Source organism: Molossus molossus, unplaced genomic scaffold (assembly GCF_014108415.1).
Source record: "Molossus molossus isolate mMolMol1 unplaced genomic scaffold, mMolMol1.p scaffold_m16_p_6, whole genome shotgun sequence".
Classification (NCBI taxonomy): Eukaryota; Metazoa; Chordata; class Mammalia; order Chiroptera; family Molossidae; genus Molossus; species Molossus molossus.
Window position 1 is genome coordinate 69,920,447 of NW_023425399.1, and position 10,252 is coordinate 69,930,698.

General features: G+C 42.7%; 1 protein-coding gene across 2 annotated transcripts in view; it reads left to right on the top strand.

Annotated features, from left to right (window-relative positions):
• The window catches only part of MYOM1 (myomesin 1), a 173,005-nt gene extending 163,548 nt beyond the window's left edge, over positions 1 to 9,457 (top strand). For both annotated transcript variants that reach the window (XM_036244934.1, XM_036244935.1), the window contains 3 exons: positions 247 to 269; positions 2,492 to 2,547; positions 8,687 to 9,457. In XM_036244934.1, the coding sequence (XP_036100827.1) occupies positions 247 to 269; positions 2,492 to 2,547; positions 8,687 to 8,977 (370 nt within the window). In that variant the 3' untranslated portion in view covers positions 8,978 to 9,457. The remainder of the gene's footprint in view (positions 1 to 246; positions 270 to 2,491; positions 2,548 to 8,686) is intronic.
• The last annotated feature ends 795 nt before the right edge of the window (positions 9,458 to 10,252 follow it).

Consider the following 10,252-nt stretch of genomic DNA (forward strand, 5'->3'; position numbering starts at 1 on the left):
GTCTTTTTCTCAAAAATGCCATCTGCATGCACTGATTTCTCTGGAACATCCTGTGTGCTGCTTCCCCACCTGAATAACAGAAAGCGTCTTTCATATCACAGGGGCAATAAAAGCAATGCTTCCCACTGCTTTGTTGAACTGCTTGGTCTCTAAGGCAATGAAATGCGGTCAAGGTTAGCTACTCTGAAACACACTAAAACCACATTCTTCTTTGTTTGTATGTTTGTTCGTTTCTCTCAACCACAGACAAGCTGCCATTGCCGAGAAAAGTAAGTAAACCCCCTTCCTGTTTATTCCTGGCATAGTTTCAAAATATAACCTTTATTTTTCTACTATAGCTACAAATGGAGAAGACTGAAAGTGGGTATTTTTTATTCTTTTTTTTTTTTTTTTAAGTCTTTGGTGTTCTACATATGTTTTCATTTAGTCTCTTGACTAAGAATGTCTATGAAAAGGTCTCAGGTTACAGTAAGAATGTCACCCAGCTCTTAACTTCAGCCAGCCATCTGGAGAAATCTCTGGGCTACAACTCATACAATAGATGGTTAATCACTTGCAGCAGGCACAATCTATCAAAAACAGTTATGTACACTAAAGAAAAAAAGAAGTACGAATCTTTGAAATTTGACAGCAGGTAAATCACAACAGGCACTCCACATTTTCCTGAGAGCCCCTGTAGGAGAAAAGACACTGAGTAAGCTCCCTTCCTTTCATTTCACTGGACACAGTCCAAGTGAACACATGCCAGACTGTCAAGTCTGCCTAGAAATGAACTCACTTCTAAGTTCTATCAACTGTTTGCTTCACACACAGATATTTCCGAAGCACTCAGATAGTCTTACAGCATTCCAGAAGTCACAGATTAATTTGTCATAATAATTCAGGTTCTTTTGCAGTGTGGGAGGCACAATTTGAAAATTGTTGAGGGTTAAAACTGTTGAGTCGGTTCTGAGCTGGAATAGAAAGGGCCTGAGCAGGGGAAGGACTAGGAAGTGAAGTCATCAGTCTGCCTTGCAGTGGCTCCAGGTCACTCAGGGTGGAACTTCTCACCTTTGCCATGTATTGCTGTCCTCAGGCCTTTCTGCTCATTCCCTCTCCCTGCTCAGGCCCTGGCTTTGTGAGGTGGCTGCTAGAGGTGAATGGGGCAGATGCCAGCATGTGGGGAGTGTCAAAGCGACAGGAAGTTTTTCTCGTTGGCACCGAGTATGTCCCTCCCACTCCTGTACACACAAGCAAAGCCAACTGCTGCAACAGTTGACAGCCACTCCCCATTCTTGAACTCTTGTGGGCAAGGAGCCTGACCTTGCCTGCAGTTCATGAAAATTTTCCTAAGATCACTGAGTCACAGCAGTTTGGAGCTGGAAGAGATGTTAGCGCTTTTCTAGCTCCATGTTTTTAAACTTTTACAAGCCATGGAACACTTAAGTCAAACGAAATCTTCCACACAGACCCAGTATATAAAATAGGTAAGAGCTGAGTTATCTTCATTGGTTCCTTGACTCAATACCCCATCTTGACCTCTCAGGCCCCTCAGAAGAATCCCATGGACACTGTGCACATGTCTAATGCAACCCTCCTCCCATTCTACAGATGAGGAGATTGAGGTCCACACAGTGATTTGACTCAATATCACACAGCAAGTGGCACAGGAAACCAGATGATGGGTTAGGCTTATAAGTGGTATAAGGTACAGTGGAATCAGCAGAATGAGGTCAACACTCAGTTAAAGCTTTAGCCTGACCCAGTAGAGAAGGGAATTGTAGAAATATGGATTAAGAGCCACACATTAATGAAGTAGGCCTAAAAATGAGACACTGGCAGCCACTGCATTAGTGCCAGAGAGAGTGTCATTGAGAGAATTACAGAAGGTGTCTTTCCTTGGGGCTGAAGCAGTCATACACAGAGCACATGGCTTGACTGGGTAGTCAGTCCTGGATTTCAGTATCCTTGCTGCCCTTTGTCACTTCACCTAGGGACCTTTATATTCACGACCATAGACAGCGGCCCTGCATAGTACTACCAAGAACTACTAGGAGACAAGAAAGGGAAGGTTTGTAGGGAAGTTCTCAAAGAAAGCCTCCAGATCTCCCTGGCATACAGCTTCCAATTATGCAACCTTTTTTAATCATAGAGAAGCCCATAAAAGAGGCCACATTGAACTTAGAAGCTGCCCATAGAGATCTCTGCCTTCTTGGGCTGAGCCCACTGAGATACATAAGGGCCAGAACAGAAAACAGCCATGAAAATGATAGAACGGGTCTTGATCCAACAAAGAGATCTCAAACTGATATTTTAAGCATAGACAGAGGCACCTGCACACATGAAATATGTATGTGAAGAAGGATTAACATTCAGCATCACTGGATATTTTTATTTTGTATGTTAAAAGCAGGTATAAATAACTGTAATGAGAGACTAAATTGGAAAATTGTGAGTGTGATCACTGACGCTCAACATTTCAGTGATTAACCAGAAATACTTATGCTTGCAGATCGTGCGCGGGTGTTGGGCGGTCTCCCCGATGTGGTCACCATCCAGGAGGGCAAGGTAAGCATAGAGCAGTCCTGTCCCTGCTTGGTCCACACTAGGAATGGGTTCCAGTGTCCTCAGACTTTGTTCCATTGTTTAAGATACATCCCATCATCTTCATCTTATGCCATGGCTGCTTATGCTTGACTTCAGAATAGCCAAATTCAGCATTCAAAATGCAGCCATTTTTCCAATCATCTTAATATTTTAGGCCAAGTGTCAGAATACAAGGTTGTCTGATGTGGGCACATGTAGACCACTTAGTCTCTTTCTAGAGTTACCCTTTAAAATCATGAGAAGAGGAAAATGTTCAATCATAACTATCTGACAAATGCAATTGAAGAAAGAAGCAACCTCTAACACCTAGTGGAAAGGAGCTGTCCTGTTAGACACCTCGCCTTTGAAAGGAAACATGCTGCTCCATGAATGTCTGCAGGCATTATTTCAGTTAAAAACTGATTTCTGTCCATTAGTTTTAAACTTGTATTTCTTGGCTCCATAATACACTCTGAAAAGCAATGAACATAATTTTCTAACCTGGATTCACTTTCTTCATCCCTGTTTCATTCAAACAAGTTTAATATACCAGTGATAGGGGTATGGGTATTTGTAGTTGAATAAAACCTTTTCCCACCTCAAAATGGTAATAAAAACATATGATGGGTCATTGGAACTAGGGTGATTAAACAAGGCATATCTAAAAGCTCTAGTGAGAGGTAGGTTTCATCCAGCTGTGTTTCTTTGTAGCTGAAACATGACCACGGTTCACTTTATGCTCAACCATTTCAGGATTGCTTTTGTTTTTAAATTCTATTTTTCTCATCTAATGAGGTTCAAAATTTTCAACTCACTGGGTCATAGTGAGAGTTAAGAGACAGAATGAATGTAAAAGTACTTCACAATCTAAAACTCAAATCTAAAGTATGGGTAATAGTTTTCCATGATATCTAAGGTATTTAGTTTTGTTTGGTTTTGTTAAAAATTTTAACTCCCAAGTAATCACAGTTTCCAAAACCTAGTCCACTTGGATAAGATTAATGGCAATAGTTTGACTCATATTTTTCTTGAAATGTATATGTAGAATAACTCAGTGTAAAATGCTAATTAGCCATGGAAAGAAAATAGATTTCTTAAGCTATGCAATTTTAAAAGATAGTCTTATAGAAGAGATAACACCCTTTCGAAGGGCATTTAGAAGGATATCCTTTTCTCTGTATGTTGTGAGCCATAATTCTCTTCCTCAAGGATGGAATTTTAAAAGTGAAATAAATTCAACATTACTGGCTATTAGAGAAATTCAAATTAAAACCACATTGAAATATGGTAACACACCTATCAGAATTGCTAAAATAAAAAATAGTGACAACAACAAATGCCAGTGAGGATGCAGAGAAACTGACTCACTCATACATTGCTGGTGGGAATGGAAATCAAAATTGCACAACCACTCAGGAAAACAGGTTGACAATTTAAAAAGGGGGGGGGGGGCATCCATTTATCACATGGCCCAGCAATTGCATTCCTGGGCACTTATTACAGAGAAATTAAAACTTATGTTCAGTTCCGGTCGAGATGGCGGCATAGGTAAATGCGGTATTGCCTCCTCCCACAACCACATCAAAAATACAGCTAAACTGCAGAACAACCATCATTCAGAACCTCCTGAAATCAAGCTGAATGGAAGTCCTATGAAATTAAAGAAGCCACATCGAGACTGGTAGGAGGGCCGGAGGGTGGACAGGCTGGTCCCACACCCACATGTGGCAGATAAAAAATCAGGGGGATACCTCAGCTGGGAAGGTCCTCCCTGAGGACTGAGGGGTCCCAGTCCCACACCAGGTCCCCAGCTCAGGGTTCCAGTGCCCGGAAGAGAAGTCCCCATAACTCAGGGCTGTAAGAAACAGTGGGAACTGAGGCTGAGGGAGGCTGAGCCCCAGGAAGTTCCTCTTAAAGGGCCCACACACGGACTTACTCCGACTTGCTCCCTCTGAGCTCCAGCGTGAGGGGAGGCAGCTTGAAAAGCACTAGAGACATATGGAGGAGAACTGAGCTGCTTGGCCTCAGGAGGAGGGCTAGAGAGGCAGACAGTGCTGGTGGAGACCTTTGTTCCTTTGGTGAGCCCTTCCCTGGGGCGGCTGATGGCTGCCATATCTGGTACTCCAGCAACCTGGCTCACACTCTTTGCCCCACCCTGGTGATTCCCTGAGGCCCTGCCACACCCAGCTTTTGGGCCCACCCAATCTGTTTCCAATGGCATTACCATAGGATTGGCCTGGCTTGGATCCTACTTCAGATATTTCTAATTCTCTCAAACAAGCAGCATCTGGTCTCAGCGAACCCCATACCTTTCACTAAGTGGCTCCAGGCTTGGCACTGGAAGCAGTCAGCCCTAGTTCATAGTTTACCTTTGCCGGGGCACCTCCAAGCCTAGTACAAGAAGCAGCTTTTGGCAGATCACCTTGCAGCTTATGCCTGGTGGCCCCAGATAGAACACAGGCAGTGGCTGGCCTTGCCCCAGAGCCAGCACACCGAGTGAACAGCTTCAGACCACATTGAGGTAATATCACCCAGCCACCTCCACAGGTGACATTCTCAATAAGTGGACTCAGTGGGTATCAGAACTCTGATGAAGTAAGTCTTGCTCTGTGTGTTGAGCCCCTACACAACTGATCCTCCAAGGTAGTCAGAGGCCACTGGTTAGTGAGAACACCCAGTCTTTACAGCTGATCAGCCTGAGTCATTCCCTCACATTGATGTGCCAATAGAAATCAAGATTTGATGAAAACAGAAGGGTGGACCATTCACACTAGGGGTGCACCTCGAGGACCCAGATGGGGTGATCAGGGAGGCTGTGCCACTGGACCCTACAGGACACCTACTACAATAGGCCAACCTATGAAGCCTAGGAGACCTAGCAACTCTACCTAATACATAGAAACAAACACAGGGAACAGCCAAAATGAGGAGACAAAGAAACATGTCCCAGATGAAAGAACAGAACAAAATTCCAGGAAACGAACTAAACAAAATGGAGATAAGCAATCAATCAGTGTTCAAAACACTGGTTATAAGAATGCTCAATGAGCTTAGTGAGAACTTTAAGGAACTTAGGGGAACTCCAAGGAACTTAGTGAGAACATCAACAATGTGAAAAAGGACCAGTCAGAGATGAAGGATGCCCTAACTGAAATAAAGAATAATTTACACAGACTCAATAGTAGAGTAGGTAAAACCAAGAAGCAAACCATCAATTTGGAATATAAGGAAGCAAAAAACACCCAATCAGAACAGCAAAAAGAAAAAAGAATCCAAAAATATGAGGATAGTGTAAGGAACCTCTGGGACAACTTCAAGCATGCCAACATTCACATCATGGGGGTGCCAGAAGGAGAAGAGAGAAAGCAAGAAATTGACAGAAACAATGACAGAAAACTTCCCTAACTTGGCAAAGGAAACAGACATATAAATCCAGGAAGCACAGAGTCCCAAACAAGATGAACCCAAAGAGGTCCACACCAAGATACATCATCATCAAAATGCCAAAGAGAATCTTAAAAGCAGCAAGAGAAAGACAGTTCATTACCTACAAAAAAGCTCCCACAAGACTGTCAGCTGATTTCTCAAAAGAAACTCTGCAGGCCAGAAAGGAGTGGAAAGAGATATTCAAGGTATGAAAAGCAGTGGCCTACAACCAAGATTACTCTATCCTGCAAAAGCTATCATTTAGAATCAATGGACATATAGTTTTCCAGACAAGAAAAAGCTAAAGGAGTTCATCACCACCAAACCAGTGGTCTTCTTGAAGGAGAAGAACAAAAGTATAAACAATAAAATGGTAATTAATACATATCTGTCAACAATTGAATCTACAAACAAAATGAGCAAGCAGAACAGAAACAGACTCATAGATACAGAGAACTTTTGTTACTTGCCAGATGAGAGGAGGATAGGGGAATGGGTGAAAAAGATGAAGGAATTAAGAAGTACAAATTGGTTGTTAGACTGATGAACCGCAAAGGGAAGGGGGGAAGGACGGTGGGATGAGATAAACCAAAGAACTTCTATGCATATATACATAACCAATGAATACAGACAATAGTGTGAGGGAGGCAGGAGGGGGTGGGAGTGGGGAGGAGGGGGTCAATGGGGGACATCCATAATACATTTAACAATAAAGATAAGTTAAAAAACAAAACAAAAATTTATGTTCACATGAAAACCTATACAACAAATATTTCTAGCAACATTATTCATAATAGCCTAAAACTGTTAGCAGTCCAGATAAACCTTATAGATACTGTATAACCATACCATGGCACGTACTTAGGGATAAGAAGGGACAAATTATTGATGCCTACAATAACTTGGATGAATCTGCAAGGAATCATGCTGAGTGGAAAAAGCAATCCTGAAGGGTTACATACTGTATGATGCTATTTATATAATGTTTTTGAAATTTTAGAAATAGAAAACAGATTAGTGATTGCCAGGAGTTGGGAATGAGGTGGGAAGGTAAGGAGGGGTCGTTATAAAGAGCAATGCAAGAGATCCGTGTGTTGATGGAAATGCTCTGTATCTTGACTGAGGTGGTAGATATGTGAACCTAGACAAGTGATAGAATTAAACAGAAGTAAACATACACATACACAAATGAGTACAAGTAAAACTGGGGAAACCTAAATTAGATCAATGGACTGTACCAGTGTCAATGTACTGGTTATGATGTTATGCTCTAGTTTTGTAAAATATAACTATTGGGGGAAACTGGGTAAGGGTACACAGGATTTCTCTATTATTTATTACAACTGTGTATGAACCTACAATGATCTAAAAAAAAGTTTTCTTTTTTTTTTAATCCTCACCTGAGGATATTTTTCCATTTATTTTCAGACAGAATGGGGGGGAGGGGGGAGGCATCAATGTGAGAGAGACACATTGATTGGTTGCCTCTCATGCGACCCCAACCAGGGTCAGAGACAAACTGCAACCGAGGTACATGCCCTTGACCAGAATCGAACCAACAGCTCTTCAGTCCAAGGGCTGATGTTCTAACTGCTGAGCCAAACGGGCCAGGGCTAAAAAAATTTTTCAACAAAAAGTTAGGTAAAGTAATGGTATTTAAAATTAGAGGGTTTCTTCCCTGGCCAGTATGGCTCAGCAGTTAGAGCACTGGTCCAAGGACTGAAGGGTCACGGGTTTGATTCCTGGTCAAGGGCATGTACCTGGGTTGCAGGTTCCATCCCCAATCCTGGTCGGGGTGCATGCAGGAAGCAACCAATCAATGTGTCTCTCTCACATTGATGTCTCTCTCTCTCTCTCTCTCTCTCTCTCTCTCTCTCTAACCCTCCCTCCGGCCCTCCCTTCCACTCTATCTAAAAAAATCAATGGAAAAATATCCTTAGGTGAGGATTTATAAAAAATAATAATAATAATAAAATAAGAGGATTTCTGCCCTAGTGAAGTATGGAAGGCAACCAATTGATGCTTCTCACCTCTCTCTCTCTCTCTCTCCCTCTCCCTCTCCCTCTCTCTCTCTCTCCCTCTCTCTCTCCTCTCTCTCTCTCTCCCCTTTCTCTCTCTAAAATCAATAAAATAAGAGATTTTCAGCATAAATGGTAATATAATAAAATATTAGGAAATAGGAATACATTTTGGTAGTACACCTTTGTGACTGCAACAGATTGGATAGGGTTTGAGGGAGAAATAAAAGAAGGAAGATGGAATTTGAAAATTAGTCACACTATCTGAAACAGCTGTTAGGATTCTGCTGGTGTGCTCTGTGACACAGTTGAAATGCAAATGTAAGCAGGTGGTGATCATAGCAATGAGATTTCTCTACTGAGACAGTTCAAAATGCCACATTAGAGCAAAAAGCATCTATCTACGTGTTTATGAAAGTGAAAATGGAGATGGGAACTGGAAGCAAACCCTGTGTGGTTTTGATGATAAGCGTTCCCAGAAATCTGACGCCCTAAAGAAACCTCTCAGGTTTTTGTTCAACTGTAACTCACACAGGTGCATATACATAACAAGTTCAAACCCTAATCTGGGAGGTTTATATTTCTCCATCAAGTCATGCCCCACCATCAGAGGATTTTTGAAGTTGGATCATTATATTTGATATCTCTCCTTCCCTCTCATAAAACCTGTTTTGCAGGCACTTAATCTCACTTGCACCGTGTGGGGCGACCCAACTCCGGAGATCTCCTGGTTGAAAAATGAGAAGTCTCTGGACTCCGATGACCACTGCAACCTCAGGTTCGAAGCTGGCAAGACCGCCTTCTTCACCATCACCGGGGTGACCACCGCCGACTCTGGCAAATACGGGCTGGTTGTGAAGAACAAGTATGGCTCAGAAACCAGCGACTTCACCATCAGTGTTTTTATCCCAGAAGAGGAGGCGAGGATGCCTGCCACGAAGCCTCAGAAAGGCAATAAGTCCAAGTGACCGGACACTGCTGGGAGGGCATGCTGAGGGGATCTACACTAGGCTACTTTGTGCTACTTGTGTGCAAACGGTTGGGTTAAGTATCAGGAAGTCTTTGTGCTATCTACTCCCTACTTTTGGGCTGGCTTGGGAGGGCGGGGAGTTGCCAAATCATTTATTCATATTAAAAAAGCACCAACTAACATTTTAATAGTTAAGAAAGTACCATTGATAGCACAGATATTAGGAAACAGTTTTAAGCAAAAGACCAGAAAAAGAGAGACATTGAATGATAATCAGAGAGCAGACAAATGTGTTGTGGAGCTGAGTTTGGATGGGGCTCGACTGTTACTAGTCAGTTCTCATGAACTACAGTTATGCTCTAGCATCCTGTCCAGACAGACTAGTTGTTAGGCAAACCAGTATGTTTTGTGTGTTGTTGAGAGACCAGTGTGTATTTTTGTTGGTGGTCTTTTGATTTGGAACCTCCTCAGTATTAATAAATAGTCCTCACACCTTTTCTCTTCTTCATCTGTTTCTCTTATTGTTACTCTTCGGCTGTTCAGTTGGGCGGACCTCTGCAGCATCTCTTGCTACTGCTTGTAGCTCGTCTTCTGATTTAAATTCCCTCCGGTTAAAGCAGTCCCTTCACAGCAGGATCAGATAAGTCATCCAAGGTCAAGTGAGGTTCAGAAGTGTGAAATTGCTCAGTCATTGTACATCTGTTAGCTTACTGGACAAGCAAGTTGATTCCATTGTTAAGACACCCAAAGTAATTGAATGTAATGTGTCAATTTACGATAATAAGAAGGTGTGGGGTGTCTAGTGCTAGAACTGGTGACTCATTCTAAATACAGAGAACTGTCGGTTTCCAGGCCTGCTCCTCCTTGTAGGACATGCTCACAGGCAGCATTATGCTTTAGGAAATTTGGTTCTTCCCCCACCACTGCGACACACACACACACACACACACACACACACACAATCATTCACAAACCACTGGAAGGAAATAGTCATGGTGACAGCAGGTTCCCCTCTCCTTCTTCCTGCCCAGAGTAAGGGGTGGGACAACAGACTCCCTTATACAGTTTAGAGGGGTACGTATGCATCCTCTCCTGTGCAAAGTTCGGGACTGGAAATTGCATCTCATCTAACTGTTGCCGAATCCCTTGTCCAGCCAAGTGCTCCATGCCATCACTGTGACACTGAACACTGGGCAGCAGCGAGATGCTGTAATCTCACTAGCAGGCTTGGCAAGTTGATGAGATCCCTGAGGGTCAAGGGGACCCTAAGAAG